General features: G+C 37.4%; 1 protein-coding gene across 2 annotated transcripts in view; it reads right to left on the bottom strand.

The window, feature by feature from the left end:
* Positions 1-7374: 7374 nt before the first annotated feature.
* The window catches only part of CRK (CRK proto-oncogene, adaptor protein), a 28273-nt gene continuing 16826 nt past the window's right edge, over positions 7375-18821 (bottom strand). For both annotated transcript variants that reach the window (XM_006214430.4, XM_006214429.4), the window contains exon 3: positions 7375-16659. In XM_006214430.4, the coding sequence (XP_006214492.1) occupies positions 16652-16659 (8 nt within the window). In that variant the 3' untranslated portion in view covers positions 7375-16651. The remainder of the gene's footprint in view (positions 16660-18821) is intronic.

The following is an 18821-nucleotide window of genomic DNA, read 5'->3' as shown; positions in this document are numbered from 1 at the left end:
AGATTCAATGCAATCTCTATCAAAATTTCAGTGGTGTTTTTTGTAGAGTTGAAGTGAAACAGCTGAATTTACTGACCTCTAGAAATCCCTTCCAGACACATCACAGAAGCTAAGGTGATGGGCTCTGCTCTCAGACTCCTTGGGTTCAACAGCTCCTTATCACCTGTGCAGTGGAAGCCAATTACTCAACTACTTTAAGGCTCAGTTTCTCACCTATAAAATGGGAATGATATTTTCCTCATACAAATGAGGATTAAGTGGGAGATTGCAAGAAAAGAACTTGAAACTCAATGAATGTTAGCTATATTTACTAATGTTAATTTATTAATGTTTCTGTGGTTCAAGCTTGAAGTTAGTGTCATAAAATACAAGCAAGAAGAGTTCAAAAATAAGGGGGTGGTCAAATTAAATTCTACAGAAACATTAAGATCAGCACTGAGGAAAAGCCATTGGATATAGCAATTAGGTCATCAGTGACCATCAGGAGCAGTTCAAAAGGGTTTTGGAAGCCAGACTGTATTTGGTTAAAGCATAAAGAAAGTGAGAAAGTGGGAGTGGTAAGTGTAGGGTTCTCTTGAGAAGAATAGCAGTGAAGAGGTAGAGGGTGATCATTTAAGAGAAATGAGTGGCCAATAGGGGTGGCCAAACAATAGCATTGGTCCACATGTTTGCAAAACCCACCCAAGCCTACAAAGCCGGCTCTGCTGCCAGGTTGACCACAGGACATGCAGAGATTATGGGTAACATCTTTTTAACCACCGGGTCTTCTCTCCTGAACAGTGTCTCCCAAGACTGGCTGAAGTCTATCTGAAGGTGCCTCTTCCTAAGAAACTGCTGAAAAGGCAGAAATCTTAAACCTAGATTGATTCTCTGACTGTACTGCCTGTTCTCTAAACAAACAGAACTAAAAGGCACAGAAATGTTGACAAGGCAACAAAAATACAAACAGAAACATTTTTGATACAGCATCTAGGATTATAAACAGTTATTAAAAAAAAATCATGGTGCTGTACTGAGGTGGCTCCCACAGTCAGGTAGTGCACTTCTCACGCGGCTGTGTTAATAGATACTTCACACTCTGCTGAAAAGTCTTTAAAACAGTCACCAGGTCAACAGGTCACACCATTAAATATGAATCTCCCAACTTTATTGAAGAATTTACTTTAATATAAATAACTCTTCTGACCTGTCTTGAGTACTGCTGACACATGGCAGTGTACTAAGCACCACAAGAAGGAAATAAGACGTTAAAAAATATGATTAGTCACTGCCTCCAGGAGCTTGCAGTTTAGCGCTTATTAAGAAAAGTTATTACATTTTTTATTTGTAAAAGTAGGCTATTTGTATTTTATACTTTTTTGAATTTGTTTTTTGCCACACACACATATATATAACCTTTACATTTTAATGTAGTATAACAATTTAAATGTGTTTGAAGAGATGCAGTCGCATGAAAAATTCTCACAATGTATGATTAAGTGTAAAAGCCAAGAAGTCACATATTCAATATTATTGCATTGTTAAAAATACAATCACACTAAGGAAAAAGATCAGGAAAATATATTAAAAGAATGTTAAAATAAGTTTTGTTTAGGGATTATACTTGATTTACTTTCAGCTTTTTTACTTTCATAAGTTCTTTGATTATTACTACTTTTAGAGAAGAAAAAGATGAACTAAAAAAGTAAAAATAACTTACTATTACAATATTGTTATGCAGATTGCTTTTTCCACTTAATATATATCATGACTATCTTTCCAAAAGTATCTATAAAGCTATCATATTTTCTTTTTAACAACTGTATATTGTCTTGAATTGGTGTTATATCATTTAATCAATCCTCTATTGATAAACATTTAAGCTCTTTCAAATGTTTTGCTATTACAAATAATACAACAAACCCCTTTATATCTTTACACATACAAGGGTGTTTCTAGAAGGGAAAATAATTTTCTACCAGGGAAATAATTAAGTCAAAGAGTATGCACCCTTTTTGGGTAAATTTAACATTGAATTGTAATACACAAACAGAAAAGTGCACAAATATTAAGTGCACAGCTGAATGACTTTTCACCAAATGAAAAGTGACTCATGTAAACTGCATGCAATTCCAGAAACAGAACATTACTCAAGCCGCAGAAGCCTCCTTGTATGCACACTTTATAATTTTTATGATCACTGTGGAATTGCTTTTCAAAAGCATTAAACCAATTTACATATAATCCGATAATATTTTAGGCTGCCGGGTTCCCACATCCTCTCCAACATAGGATATTACATTTTTAATTTTTGACAATTTGGTTGGTGAGAATTATGCCCCATTAATTTGCATTTTTGGGGTTTTAATGAGGCTGAGGATTTTATTGCTTGTGTTTTTCTGTAACTTGTCTATTAATATCCCTATTCATTTTTCTACTGAATTGTCTTTCCTATTTATAGGAATCCTTTGTTTTATGGATGCTACCCGTTTGCTGTATATGATGCGAATATTTTCTCCTTTATTATTTGCGTGTTAAATTTATGCCAACTTTTAAATTGGAGAAGTTTCAAATATTTTTGTTGTAAGATGCTTCAGTCTTTTCCTTTAGGGCCTCTCAATTTTGTGTCATGCTTTGAAAGTCTTCCAGACATTCTGCAACACAAAAATATCTGCCTATTCTTTCTTCTTGTTCTATTACAGTTTTGCTTTTAAAATTCACATTTTTTTTATATATTTGAAATTGTGTGTGTTGGAAAGGTAGAGACCTTTTAAAAAATCAATAGGCCTAATGCTGTTAAAATTTTTTTCATTATTTCTAAAATTGATTTGAAATACCATCTTTATAGTATACCAAACTTTCTTATACCTCATTCTAGAATCAATTTAGATCCATTTATCTATTCTTATTTCAATATGATATTATTGATTACAAATAAACAAATTAATAGTACATTTTCATATCTGGTGGGATAAGGTTTTTCTTCAAGATTTCACTCATTTTGTACAGTTATCCTTCTAGATGAACTACAGAGAATCAATTTGAAAAGTTCACTCAAGATTCACTTTGATTGGAGTGGCTCTTAATTTATAGATTAGTTAGGGGAGAATTGGAAATCTTTTCAACAGTGAGTCTTCCCACTCAAAAATATATTTCTCCCATTTTTTCAAGGCTCTTTTATATGATCTTAATTATATTCATACACTTAGATCTATAGAAGTCTTACTATTTCTACTTAATTTTATTTCCAAGTATTTAGGAGCCCATTGAGATTATAAATGGGATCTCCCTCTGCTATTTTTTTTAAAAGAGATACTGGGGATTGAACCCAGGACCCCATGCATGCTAAGCATGTGCTCTACCACCGAGGTATAACTGTCCTCCCCTCTGCTTTTTATTTCTGATTGCTACTGCTGGTACATATGAGAATTAATTATTTTTGAATAGTTATCTTGCATCCAATTGCCTTACTGAACTTTCTTGTTAGTTCTAATAGCTTTTCAGTTAATTGGCCCAGCTTTTTAGAGTGAACTACTAAAAATTTTGCCTCTTCCTTTATAATAGGTATTGTTCTTTTTTACTTTTCATTGCTTATTGTATAGATGTGGAACTTCAGAGAAATACTGAATAAGAGAGATAAAAACCAGCATTATTGCAGAATTCCTGATTTTAATAGGATTGTCTCTACTATTTTACCATTAAGAGTAGTCTTTACTACTGGTTTCTGATAGTTTTTTTTTTTTAAATCAAGCTAAAGAGATCCTTCTGTTTCTAATTTGGTAAGAAGTTATTAAAAATGAATGTTGAGGGGTGCACAGCTCAGTGGTAGAGTGTATGTTTAGCATGCATGAGGTCCTGGTTCAATCCCCAATAACTCCATTAGAAAAATAATACGTAAGATTTAAAAAATTTTTTTAAAAACGAGTGTTGACTGTCACCAGATGCTTTTTCAGGCTCCACTTTTATGAACTATGGGTTTTTTCTTTAATTAGTAAGTATAGTTAACTATATTAATAGATTTCCTAACATGGAGCCATATTTGCTTTGCTAGAATAACTTCTCCTTAGTTGTATGTATATCAGGCAGCCAGTAACTGGCTACCCTGGGGACACCTGTGTGAGTTATTTGCAGGAGTTACAAGCAAGCTTCATCAGCCCAGCAACTTATGTGTCCATTTGATCCTCAGGAAAACAGCCACATTCTTATTGTGCCGAAATATGAGAGTACGTGTGGCTCCCCTGGCACCTCCTCTCAGTCCTGCGTCTCTCTTCAATCCTCCTTTCCAGGGGCCCAGAGAGGCTTGGGAACATGAGCCGTCCACTGCATCTACATCCTTCTACTTTTGTAGCTGATTCAGATCAAGATTCTGCTATTCTCCAGAACACTGGGTTGTAAAACCCCTTGCTTCCAAACCTCTCAAGATTCCAGGATATAGGACTAGAAAGGATTATCCAGTAAGTGTCTTGAGGACACAAAGAAATTAAAAAGAAGGGGGCGGCCAGGGTTTAGCTCAGTGGTAAAGTGCATGCCTGGCATACACAAGCTCTTGGATTCAATCCCCAGTATCTCCATTACAATAAATAAATAAATAAACCTAATTACCTACCGCCCCCCTCCCCAAAAAAGTTAGGTCTACACTTTATGCCATTCACCAATTATTTTTGAAATGTAATGAGGTAAGTTCAAGAACCAACTTATGGAAATACTAGTATAAAACTGAATCAAATATCTGTCAGATCTGCAGAAGAATGCTCTTTCAGCATTGAGAGTAAAAATCAACTATTTGAATAAACAGTAAATCCAATAAATAAAATATGCACAGAATATAATCTGATAACTCATACATGAGGAAATTCAAAGGATAAATAAATAAATAGATTCATTCTCACTGGTAATAAAAATATACAAATAAAGTAACTAAGATGCATTTTTAAAGTTTTTTACTTAAATTATTTTTTAAAGTAAAAAAATTTAATTACAGTAAAATACACATAAAATGTATCATCTTAACCATTTTTAAGTATACAGTTCAGTAGTGTTAAGTACACTCACATTGCTGTGGGAGACATACTTTTAAGCATACTAAATTATAGTTTAAAAGTTCAATGGTGGTCCATGCTTTCCAGGTTATTCTGTTGGCAGTGTTGACAACCGGTAAACATCCTTTGGAAAGCAATATAATCATGGTGGTAATAGCCATGATCCAGTAGTCCTACTCCTGGTAATTTGTGCTAAAAATAATTCAGTTGAGCCCAAAGGCTATATTCATGAAGATACTTGTAATATTTTCCTATTACTACTATAGCAAATTACCACAAGCTTTGTGGCTTACAACACAAATTTATTATTTTATGGTTCTGATGGATAGGAAGTCCTAAAATCAAAGTGTCACCAGGACTGTGTTCCTTCTGGAGGCTCTAAGAGGGAATCCATTTCCTTGCCATTTCTAGCTTCTGTAGTCTGCCTGAATTCCTTGGCTCACTGCCCCTTCCTCCACCTTTAAAGTACCTCATTACAACCTCTGGTTCCATTGTCACATCTCCTTTTTCTGACTCTGACTTTTCTTGCAACCCTCTTATAAAGACACCTGTGATTACATTGGGCCCACCAAGATAATCCAGGATAATTTCCCCACATCAAGATCTTTAACTTAATCACAATCACAAAATCCCTTTTGCCATGTAAGGTAATATACTCCTAAATTCCAGTTATTAGGATGTAGACATCTTTGGGGGACTATTATTTTGTCTCCCACAGTATCACTAACAGATTTTGTTAATATAACCACAGTATCATTGTTACACCCAACAAGATTAACATTTCTTATGCAAATCAAAACTACAATGAAATATCACCTCACACTAGTCAGAATGGCCATCACTAAAAAGTCCATAAACGATAAATGCTGGAGAGGGTGTGGAGAAAAGGGAAATTTCTTACACTGCCTGTGGGAATATAGTTTGGTGCAGCCATGATGGAAAAAGTTTGGTGCAGCCAGCATGGAGATACCTCAAAAAACTAAAAATAGACTTACCATATGATCCAGCAATCCCACTCCTGGGCATATATCCGGACGGAACTCTAATTCAAAAAGATACATGCACTCCAATGTTCATAGAAGCACTGTATACAATAGCCAAGACATGGAAGCAACCTAAATGTCCATTGACAGATGACTGGATAAAGAAGTTGTGGTATATTTATACCATGGAATACTACTCAGCGATAAAAAATAAAATAATGCCACTTGCAGCAACATGGATGGATCTGGAAATCGTCATTCTAAGTGAAGTAAGCCAGAAACAGAAAGAAAAATACCATATGACCGGGGGGGGGGGGGTAGAGGGTGGGAAGGGATAGAATGGGATTTCAAAATTGTAGAATAGATAAACAAGATTACACTGTATAGCACAGGGAAATATACACAAAATGTTATGATAAATCACAGAGAAAAAAATGTGACAATGAGTGTGTATATGTCCATGAATGAGTGAAAAATTGTGCTGAACACTGGAATTTGACACAACACTGTAAAATGATTATGAATCAATAAAAAATGTAAAAAAAAAAAAAGAAAAATACCATATGATATCACTCATATGTGGAATCTAAAGGAAAAAAAAGAGGATTCTAATGAACTCATCTACAAAACAGACTTACAGACTTAGTAAACAATCTTATGGTTACCGAGGGAAAGGTGTATGGGAAGAAATAAATTTGGGAGTTTGAAATTTGCAAATGTTAACCATTATATATAAAAATAGATAAAAGACAGATTTCTTCTGTATAGCACAGGGAACTATAGTCACTATCTTGTAATAACCTTTAATGAAAAAGAATATGAAAGCAAATATATGTGTATATATATGCATGACTGGGACGTTATGCTGTACACTAGAAATTGATAATTACAACTGACTATACTTCAGTCATAAAAATTAAGATTAACATTTCTTAACATCATCTAATTATCCATGTTTACTTTCCCGTGTTTGTCTGGTGTCTTTTTCCAATGGGTTTACTTGAATCAGGATACAAACTAAGTTCACACAGAGCATCAGTTGATGGATAGGTCTCTTAAGTCTCTTTTTATCCGTAACAGATCTCCTTTCCTGTCCTTTTTCATGTCACTGATTTGAGAAGAGACTGGGCCATTTGTTTTGTAGAATATCTCACATCCTGGATGTTTCCACAGTTCCTCATGGTGTTATTTAACTTGTTCCTCTATTTCTCATACTTCCTATAAACTTATTAGTTTATAGGATCAAAGTCAGGTTCAATTTTGGGGGATTTGAATGCCTCAGAGATGGTGCTTGCTGTGAGCTTCCTATTGTATCACATCAGAGACATACAATGTCTTACTCACTTTTAGAGATGCTAAGACTGACAAGACAATGTTTTTAAGTGGCTTTATTGAGATATAACTTACATACCATACAATCCACCCATTTTAAGCATACAATTCAATGAATTTTTGTATATTTACAGAGTTGTAAAATCATTTCCATAATCTAATTTTAGAGCATTTCCATCACATTAAAATGAAACTGAACCCATTTACAGTCAACCTCCATTCCTACTCTCAGCCCCAGGCAACCATTAATCTATTTTCTGTCTCTATAGATTTGCCTTTTATAGAAACAAATCATATTTTGTGTGCTTCACTGTTCTGGTCTGTTAACCCTCAGTTGGTTTCTGAATTCAGTTCAGATGTATTAACCTAAGTCTTTGTTTTCTTCTTGCTCCTGTTTCTCTCAATCTCTCATTCATTTATCCTGATCCATTTATAAGAACAGTATTTTGCACTTTCTTTACTTTCTTGCTTTGTGCATTTTGTGCCATCTCATATGCCTCAGTAACCAGTCTTCTGCTACTGTATTGAGTATCAGGGCCCTGCTCACCCACAGGGAACTTTTGTGAGACTTGTAAAATAGGTGCCCTTTCCACACAGATGCAGCCCTAGGGGCTCAGTGCTTAGCAAGCAAAATGTGTCTTTGAATTTAAAATGATGCACCCTGCAGGCAAAGCCAGGGACCAAGGCTGCTTCTTGGATAGCACAGTGCAGGTTGGATTTCAGCTTCACTTGGAAAGGGCATAACCTGCACATCCACATGCAGCAACACGCCTAGTAAGAAAAGGCATTCAGCTCTCCTTTACAACAGTAAATGGAGATTTACCATCATTCCTTCGACAGATATTTCCTGTGTCTTCCATATGCTAATCATGTGAGATGCTATAGATAAAAGTTAGTAAAGTGGACACAACCCTTTCCCTTATGAAGCTTACTGTCAGAGTCTTCATTCTCAGTGATACTTTTCCAAGTGCCTTTCTTCTTAAACAGTCCTTGTGGCCCAGTTCCAAACACCTACTTTGTCAGGTACTAAAAATCATGATTACACATGCAAATTGTTCAAGTTACAAAATAAAATGAAGAAAAATTATGAACATTTGGATATTGACTCATCATGATGCTTCCTAGTAATCTGTGCCTCTTCACACATTTTAGTCAGTTTTTTTGCTTATTATGGAGTAGTTGTATAGACTGCAAAAATGGCCACCATACTTCACTCTTCCTATATCCACATCCCTTTACAGCATCTCCCATCAAGAGGTAGAGTCTATTTCTTCACTCCTTGCATCTGAGCTGGCCTTGAGACTCACTTTGAGCAAAATAGAATGCAGTGGAATTGACACTGTGTCATTTCTAAGGCCAGCCCTTAACAGGCCTTGTCCAGGAACCCTGTCAATAGCCGAGAACCAGTCCAGGCTACCCTGCTGGAGGATGAAAGATCACATGAAACAGAGAAAAACTCTGTCATCTGAGGGACATCCAAGATCAGCCAATCCCCAGCCAACCAGAAGCTGACCTCAGACATGTGAGACCAGCCCAGACCAGAAAAACCACCCAGCAGAATCCAACCCAAATTGCTGAGCTGTAGAATTATAAGATAAATGATTGTTTTAAGCTACTAAGTATGTGATTTATTTTACAGCAAAAGCTAACTGATACTGTAACTTTCTTAAGTCCCTAAGATTATTACTACCCACCCACTCCCACCTGGCTTTTGATGACCTCTAGCCTAGCTATTCTGTTTTTCATTCTTCTGTTAAAAATACACACCCTGGGTATCTGCTGTGTGTCAAGCAGGGCTAGGTGTTGGAAATACAACGAGCAGTCTTCATCTTGTGACCAACACATGCACAGGCAATTTCAGTTCAGTGTGACAAATAGAAGCACTTATTGCCAGGAGAGGACATGGAACAGATACCTAACCCAAATTAGTGTGTTAGATAAGAAGGTGAGGGAGAAGGTGAGTCAGATAGAGGTACAGACTGTTCAAAACCCTGGAGGGGTGATCAGGTAGGGTCAGGTAAAGAAAGGACAAGAAATTCCATATGGCTACAGCCCAGAGTACAGCAGGGAAAGTGAGGAGAGGTGAGACTGGAGGGAGGAGCAGGAATTGGAACACAAGGAGCTCTGTTTCTCTTTGCAAGGAGTTTAGATACCTGCTGAAGGAGAATACAATCAAATATGAGTCACAGAAAGTTCACTAGGGCTGCAACATGACAGAGGGATTGGAGAGGCCAAAACTAGACCTGAGAGAGCAGCTAGGTGGCTGTTGAGGTCATCCAGATGAGAGACGTTGGCACTATGAACTAAGGCAAAAGCAGTGGGGATGGAGATAAGTGGACAGATTTCTGATGTTCAGGAGTTAGGACTTGGTACATGACTAGAAATGGGATGATGAATGAGAGGAAGGAATAAAGGATGGTCCCCAGATTTTAGGCTTGGCCAAATGGTGATAGAATCTGAGACAGGGAGTGTAGATAAGGGGCAGATGGGGGAAGGGATGATGAATTCAGTTTAGAATCTATTGAGTTTGAGGTGCCTTCGGGACATCCAAATGGAGCTGATCAGAGGCAGTTGGGTCTATCTAAGACCTGATAATATATTATGTATTTATTCATTATCTAACTTGGAGAAAAAAAGGATAGTAGATGGCTGATAGTTGAGGAACTTAGGGACTAGAAGGAGCGCTGAAATGGAAGAACAAGGGCTTTGGGAAAACTGAGAGAACTGGAAGGCAAGAAGGTAGTGGTCAAAGAGTAAGATGTTTAAGATGTTGGGGATGTACCAGTGTAAGACAATGGATTTGAGGTGGTCAAAAAAATGAGAAGCCAAGGTGATGAATGGGTAACCCTGATGACAACAGACTTGGCAAGAAGAAATACTGTGAACCAAGTGTCAAAAGTCTTCACTAAATGAGAAGCAATTTGGTTGGTGATAGTAAGAGGGTAGGGAGTGTAACAAGATGGCAAAAGTTTCAAAGATGGAGTAAAGTCCAAAGATGGGTGATGTGTGGTCAAAGAAGACCCAGTACAGCTTAAGGATGCCAGTAACAAAATGATAGGTGACTAAGGGGACTGACACTTGGGGCAATTAGCAAAGATGAGAAGCATGTGAGCTATGGAATGAGCTGGTTGGCGCTAGCTGTCCTGGTATGGACTGTTTTTGCTTCAGAAGAATTCAGTTCCCCTGGAGGAAAGAGCAGCAGCCCTGCAGCAGTGTTTCTCTAAAAGGGAAACCAGGGATAGAGAGTTGCCAGATTTAGCAAATAAAAATACAGGATGCCCAGTTAAATTTCAATTTCAGGTATTACACAGGACATACACTGAAAAATTATTTGTTGGTTATCTGAAGTGCCTGAAGAATCTTGATTTCTACAAAACTTTGGCATCATATAGTCATAATAACCTGCCAGGTGGTCAACCTCTCACATATCCAAATCAAATCCCTTGTACTAGAGTAGGCTAACTACTATTAGACCTTAAAAACGTACAGTTGAGGGGGGAGAGTATAGCTCAGTGCTAGAGTGCCTGCTTAGCATGCACGAGGTCCTGGATTCAATCTCCCAGTACCTCCATTAATTAAATAAATACATAAACCTAATTACCTTCCCACAAGCAAAAAACACATATGGCTGAGCAAGTTTATATTTCTTACTAGTTAAGCTGGTCACCAAGCCGAAGAGGCCCTTCTCCACGTAGTCACTTTGGGTTCAGGTGGATGAAGGCTCTGCCTTGGGTGTCATCATCATTCCAGCCTGATGGAAAGGAAAAGTATGGAGCAGCACCTGTGGGATGTTTCTATAAGCCAGGCCTGAAAGTGGTGTAGGCACTTCTGCACACAGTCCATTGGCTGAACTCAGATACATGGTCATATGTAATGAAAGGGAGTCTGGGAAACCTTGTGTGTGCAGGAAGAAATGAACATGGATTTGAGTAAGCAATCTCTGCCATACTCCTTGAGTTTGATCTGTGGATCCCCTAGGGATCAAGATTCTGGACAATCTCTGCTTTAGAAGAACAGACACCCACATATATACTATGTCCTAATTGCTACTGAAAATGTGATTAAGGACAGAACTAAGGATCATTACATTTTTTAGATAGCCAAATGTGGTACCTGTCAAATAGATCTCACTAAAAGGAAAAGGAAAGGTCCGTTCTGTTGTTTCAAATTCTAGCTGCTAGCCCACCAAGTTGGTACTTTATCTTTTCATTACAATGAAATTTACCACAAATTCTTCCAAACAAATGTTTTCTCCCAGTTCTTGCTTATGTAAATTTATTGCCACAACAAAAAAAGACTGCCCTTTATCATAAGGCTAAGCTTGCTAAGGAACAAGAAGCAACTACCTGGTGGTTCAGCCATAAACCTAATCCCACAGGCATGCCTAAGAAGGGAAATAAGAAACTGGGACAATTTCTTTTTCAAAAGAAAAAGTGAAAGTAGATAAAGAGCTTGATTCTAGTGGGAGAAAAGATGTGGCCAAAGAATTTAAATAAGACACTTCCTCCTGTTACTCTTTTTTGGAGATGGGTCTCCTTTTTTCTTGTTGTATCACAAGGCTCATAAAAGGATTAGGGCCCCAGACTCAGGTCGATTTCCTCTTTACTTTCGAACTACTTTGACATCAGAATGGGGTCATATCCTTTTTACTTTCAAACTACTTGACATCAGAATGGGGTCATACCCTTTACCATAAATGCAGAGAGAATTCAAGAACATGAGGTGTTCTTGAGTTGCTGCCTCTGAGGTCTGTTATTGAAAAACCTAAACAATAACAGGATAAGGAAAAATCACTTTGCATATTGTTTAGGATACATTAAGCTACTTCCATTACAACTGGTATTTTAGAACAAAATAATTTGGACATAATCTTGACATTTTTGTTAATGGAATTCAGCTTTGTTTGAAAATATTGCTAAAACTAGAAATTAAGATACAACCAGCGGATAAACTTCATTGTATGGATATAGCTCCCCTCTAAGTGACTGTTACCTCCCCTTCTATGGAAAAGGCAAGGTACAGGAAAGCATCCAAACCCTTGAGACCGGGCTTTGTCAAGCATGTCACGTTTCTACAACAGAAAGACCTCTGGAAATGGGTTTTACTCTGACCAATATTAAAATGAACCTACAGTCTTTGAGCATACACAAGATCGGAGATGCCGGGAACAACAGCTGAGAGGTAACCAGTTGGGTTCCTATTCCCCAGACTCAAACCCTGCTAAGGAAAACATTCAAACAAAAAAATGTATTGCCTGCTATGAACCAGGCTCTGGAGATAGAATGATGAACAAATGAGATGTGGCTCCTGCCCTGATGGAACTGATCTATAGTCTTAACAGAGCAAATGGAACGAAATCATCACAGAAATAGATAATTACAATCTGCTAATTACAATTTGTGAAGGTGAATATGATGATTATAAACTGCATTTAGGGGTTTAGAGAAGGTATCTCTGAGAAAGTGACATTTAAGCTGGAACCAAGAATAAACTGGAGTTAAGGAGAAGCCAAGTTGAGCTTGCTTTCAACCTGTATCCCTAGAGAATCCTTAAACCCCTGCTCCTTTCAAACCTCACTTCTTAATGGCTAGCTCTTCTTGTTCCCTGCCGCCAACTTTACCTCCACGTTTCTTTTTCTTCACGTTATGCGTGGCAGCAGAGTTCCAGATTCTTAGCCTCCTCCTGCCAAACTTTGGAGGGCTATTTTCATATTTTAACCTATGGATAGAGCCACTTCTTTCTTCATATCTTTAAAAGGAACAGAACTTAATCTGAAGATCAGGGTCATAAAATGTAAGAGCTGGTGTGAGCTATGTAAAGCAACCCAACACTCAAGTTATCTCAAGATTTTGGGAGTTTATCTCTTACTGATAAAAAGTGGAAATATACTTTAATCACCTGGCTGTTAAGTGTGTGTATGCCGAAGCTGGCTCCCTTTGCAGTAGTTTCCCTTATTTAACTCTGGGTTGATATTCTGCTATGTCTACAGCAGTAACTAAATGTTTTGTTTTGGGTCCAAGGCAGAATACTGTATAAATGACTAGCAAAACTTGTCCTTTTCGTTTTAAAACTTCATCACCCACAGGACATAAGACTATGGAGTATAATGTCAACATTTTAGGTATATATATTCACACACTGTGTGGCTGTATCTAAATATACATATGCTTTAAGAAAAGATGGGAAGAACATAATGTTTAACCTTTTTAAAATTTCCTAAATTATCTATCCTAAAAAAGTGCTACTTATAAAAAAAAAAAAGGAAGAATTACACTGAGTATCTGTACTAACATTGTAAAAACTTATAACATCCACATTCCTTATTTGCTTCACAAAGCCCCCTACCATACTCATTCATATTTTCTTTACATCTATATATAACCATTTCTGGGCGAGTATGACATTCTCTGTTCACATCATTCCAGCTTCCCAATCATCATACAATCACTGTTCTTATAGTCCCCTCAAATTAATATTTTATGACTTCTGGAGACCCTTCAAAATATCATCAAAGATTAATTCCATCTTTAATGAGTACCCACAGAGTGTGTATCATTGCTTCTTTATCTGATAATCTGACTGACTACAAGCTGTTGAGTACACACAACTCTTATTCCCTAGGCGTAAAACATTTAGCTCTTTTGTGAAAAATATTCAAAGATTATTTTCTTCAAAAGATCACCAAGCCAAACATTTGGCCATATTTTTATTTACTACATATACTATAAACATATACAATACATGCTACAAAAAACCATTTTTTTCTTAAATTTAACTGTCAAGAAAGTGTATAGTGTTATAATACAATGGCACATGTTCATATTTTATTTCAAATTGGTTTGCTTATCACCCATTTCAAACCATTAATAGTGAAATGTTACTTAAGGATAATTAAAAATTATCTATTTGCATTATTAACAATAAACAATTCCAACAAATTAATAAGAATTAACCATGTCAAATATTAGTATCCAAAAAAATGGGCTTTTGCAGAAATTATTATATAAAATATAGCAGCCAATTTCAGTTTACTTTGCTCTGTGACAATGTACATATGCACTTGAATAGAATTCTAGCATCTGCTTTTGGAAGATATTTATAAGAAGTCCTCTGATTTCTTAAGGTCCAACAACTGCCACACCCAGCCAAATCCAACCCAACAGTTCCTGTAATGGCTTTAGACAACTAACTGATCATTGAAAAATTCTTATGATTTGGGTAGAGCTGCATGTTCCACCAATATTACACATGATGAAAAGAGACATTACAAGCCAATACCAAAGTCAAAGGCAAAAGAAAATACAAACATTCAAATCAGTTGTGACAAAGCTTTTCTACAAATATTTCAGATGTCATACTTTCAGGAAAACGAGATTTGATGTGTATTTGGATTTTACAGTATCTATGTCCTAACTGAAAATTTAACAGACTAGTCAGATGGAATTAAGTCTAGTATTACAAATCTGTCCATTCAACATTATTGAGCACCCACTGTATGCATAGCACTGTGCTAACATTTTAAAAGTCGAGTATTAATGTCTTTATCAAGCATTACTTTAGTGTGAGGTAAAAATATATTAAATTAGCGTCAACTCATTAGTTTGCTTGTGGTAATGTATGTAATCCTGTGCCAGCTGGCTTCCCTGTGCCATATAATGAACTTCTGCATACCCCTCATTCACTCACTAAAACACCTGTACTCTGACTGTGCCAGACATTGTGCTAGTCACTGGGATACCATGATTTGGCATATGTTCAAAGAATGCAAATTAATCTTAACTTATGCAAAATAATTAGAAAGACACATTACTTTTCTAAAATGAGGCCCAAAGCAAAAAACAAGGTGTTTCTATTGATCATATCACACCAGAGACCAGCAAGTGCCTCTAGACTAGGAACTAATTTTGAAAGTTTCATATTGTAGTCTAAATAGCCTAGGTCATTTTTGGTCTCAGAAGTCTATTCTTTGGAGCACCTGATCCATATGAATCATTCCATACTTAAATAGGTTTGTAAACTAAATTTGAACATAAAGAGTCCAAAATGAAGGCAGTTTATAATGTGATGTACTTCGAGCACTATTCTGGCCATATGAAATGAGTAATATATAAGTAATTCATGATTGGTTCATTTTTCAAACAGCTAACCTTATCCCAAAACTCAGGTAATTTTAACTTCACTTTTATACAAGTTGTACATGAAGCAAAGGGCAGAATTTGGCCCCCAACCTTCTATGGAATATTCTAAGTGATTGGTCCTTCCACTCCAAGTAGAAGCTAAGAATTCCACAGAGTCCCCTAATAGGATACTGGCACTCAGGCACTCAGGAGGAATGGCCTGGCTGGATCCCATTAGCCAGGAGTCTATTTAGCTGCGGTAGCAATGTGAACCTACTACTTGAGGGAAGGCAGAGAGCTGGGAGTTTGGCTGTCCACGCAGTGAATCCAATACTGGCGTAAAGCTATGCACTGAATAAAGTGCTCTGCACATCCTGCTTATCATCTGGAATGAAAATAAACACTTATCTTGAGAATTAACATATTTTCAGGTTTTTGGGGAAAAGAATGACAAGGCTTGAAAAAAAAAATCCCAAGAAAAAGTATGAAGCATTGACTGGGAAGGAAGACAAATGCCTCTAGTAGTGTCCTCAGAATTCTCAGGATTTGAACTGTCAGAATGAGTCATACAATGGTCATGGTCTATAAATGAAAAAGCAGTCCCACTGGGTACTATTCACATGGTGCATGATTACTTCATGGGGGTGGGAGGGAACAGTCTATTGCCATTTGATAGCATGGTTTTGGAATGAACACAAAACCATTGAATAAATCAGGGTAAACAGTGTGCAACACTCCCCTCCTGTCCATCAGTTTTCCACAGGTTGATTTGTACTGCCTGAGACAAAGGAGGCAAGATACTATCCCTTCAGATATACTCAGGCAAGGCTGCTACCATCTAAAATTGCCAATTCAGAAGTTAACACACAAGCCCTCCAGTTTCGTACCCTGAATACGGTAAATGAGACTTGGGATGGAGTAGTTTAGTCTAAAAAAGATCACAGGTAACAGAACGCTTATATAAACTAGACTGCTTTGACATCTGTAAGAAAATTGTATAGATGGCAATTGAAAAAAGAAAAAAAAAAAGATTGTTCCCATCTGTCAGCAAAACTGTTTGTTGAGCTATACTCAGCTGAAGTCCTCATCGGGATTCTGTTGATCCAGCAGACGGACATGTGTGAATGGGAAGTGACCTCGTTTGCCATTACACTCCCCTTCCCACTGACCACTCACATTAATCTTCGTAACCTTTACCAGCTCACCGACCTGCAGGAGGAGAATAAGGACAGCACTTTATTTCCAGTCATGAATGCAAGATAAAAAACTCCATTCTCTGGTTAGCCATGCCCTGCCCACGTGATTGCTCTAGGGCTGATATTACAGAAATGGCTATTTGCTGCTTCCCAAGCCCCAGCCACCAGACTGATTACTTGTGGTTAATGCAGGCAGGAGGAAGGAGTGATTTTAGCATTGCAGAAAGGAGTGCAGAAAACAGAAAGGAGCCTAGAAAATGATACCCTTTGGAAATCTCAAGTGTCTCTGGAGGAGCAATGTTATCTAGTATTCCTGGTCTTGATCTAGTATTCCACTACCCTTAGCTTCCCGCCTGGCCTAGGGGAAGAAGCCCCCTCCCCTCACTAGCATACAGCAGCACAATCCCCTGCTCACTCTTGTACATATATCCTGGCTTGCTAGTGTTTGTAGAGCAGAAGGCAATCATAGGAAGCATACTTCATTTGGTCCCAGGAAATGAAGTATTCCCATTACCTTCCTACCATGGCAAGGCTTTTCCCACTAGTACAGGTGTAAGCCAAAACTCCCAATTCCATCAGCTCCCTGAAAGCCCTCACCTTCAGTAAGTTCGACCTGGCAGGCTACTGCTTGCCAGTCCTCCCACCCCCACCGCACCACATACTGACAGAACTTACTGCTCCCTCAACACCACTTAGTACCTGTTCGTTAATAATAAGGGGACATAGTATTTTTCCTGTTATAAAAGCTTCCTGTTGTAATATCAAGTATTTTCGACAATCTAGGATATACCTTCATCTTACTGTGAAACTTATGACAAGGTCAGCCTGATGAAAGGATTCACCCCCTAGCAAAATATTTAACAATGGTGAGACAAGGCCCCACATGTCACTGGAATAAAAACTTTATGACTGTCCTTTAATTATCAACATCTGAGTTCTAAGCATGCAAGTGGTTTCTAAGCATTACTATTTATTTGGCTTTATTAAGTTACTAACTACTATATATTAAACTTTCATCAAGTATTATAGAACATGTTTTATATAAATTATCTTCTAATAATAATAACCCTATAATATCAGAATTGTTTTCATTTTACAGATAAGAAAACTCAGGTTCAGAACAATTACAAGTTCTGAGGTGTCACAGCCAGTGACAGGGCTGGGATTTGAGCTCCAGAAGTATCTGGCTCCAAAGCCCATTTATGCTCTTTACCAGGACTTTCAAATTATACTCTTATGGACCTAGGGATTTCTTCCCTAAGAATGTCTGTAGGTCAACTAATGGCCAAAGGCAACTCAAGTCTAGGCCAGGGCCTTCCCTAAAACCATACTGATCCCATTCACAGAGGAAACAGCTTGCCTACTGGCCTGTCTGCAATTTCCTAAAGAATTATCTAACACCACACAGAGGCCTAAAGTGGTGGTGGGAGTCAGGATGCTGAGAAAAAGAAGACAGAAACCATGGACTATTAGAGCGACAAGGGATAAGATACAAAGATAAGAAAAAAGCAGCAGCTCAGTCCAATGATATGTGAAGATTAAGGATGATGGTGTAAGGGGAGGAGAGAGAAAAGTGATATTGCATGCCATCCTCGCAGACAGATTCAGTTCCTATAGGCTGCTAACACCAGTGTTCTGTTTATTCCCAGCATTCTTTCAATTCAATTCCTGATATCCGAGCAGAGCAACTATGACAAACAAAAATTTTCAGTCTTTAAAGAGAAGACCAGAACATCAAGTGAAAATTTCCTTGTAGTAAAAACAGTTTAAGAGTTCTTCCTATCTCCCTAATTTTAGCTCTCAGACTATCTCACTTGTTTCTTTCTTTTAAAAATTCCTGCAGTGTTTTGAGAAGCTAGGCTCTACATAAGCTTCAAAACGTAACTATTCCTTAGTGAATTTTACTTGTTTCTGGCTCCCCACTCTCTACACATACACACACAACACAGTACTGGAATTATTGCCCCTGCACTGCTAGCTCCTCACTATGCTATGGTGAATGATAACAAGCGTAGAACATCCCCCCCCATTTTAATTACTTATTTTACTGTAGGTTAAAACACTCATGTCATACTAAAGTGCTATTCAGGTAGCTGGACTCAGAATAATGTAAGTCCCTGACCATAAGAAATAAAAGCAAAAACAAAATAAAACTAAAAAGGAAAAAAAAATCGC

The sequence above is a fragment of the Vicugna pacos genome, chromosome 16 (genome assembly GCF_048564905.1).
Source record: "Vicugna pacos chromosome 16, VicPac4, whole genome shotgun sequence".
Lineage (NCBI taxonomy): Eukaryota > Metazoa > Chordata > Mammalia > Artiodactyla > Camelidae > Vicugna > Vicugna pacos.
Note: the sequence above shows the minus strand (reverse complement) of the source record. Positions and strands in the feature narration are given on the sequence as shown.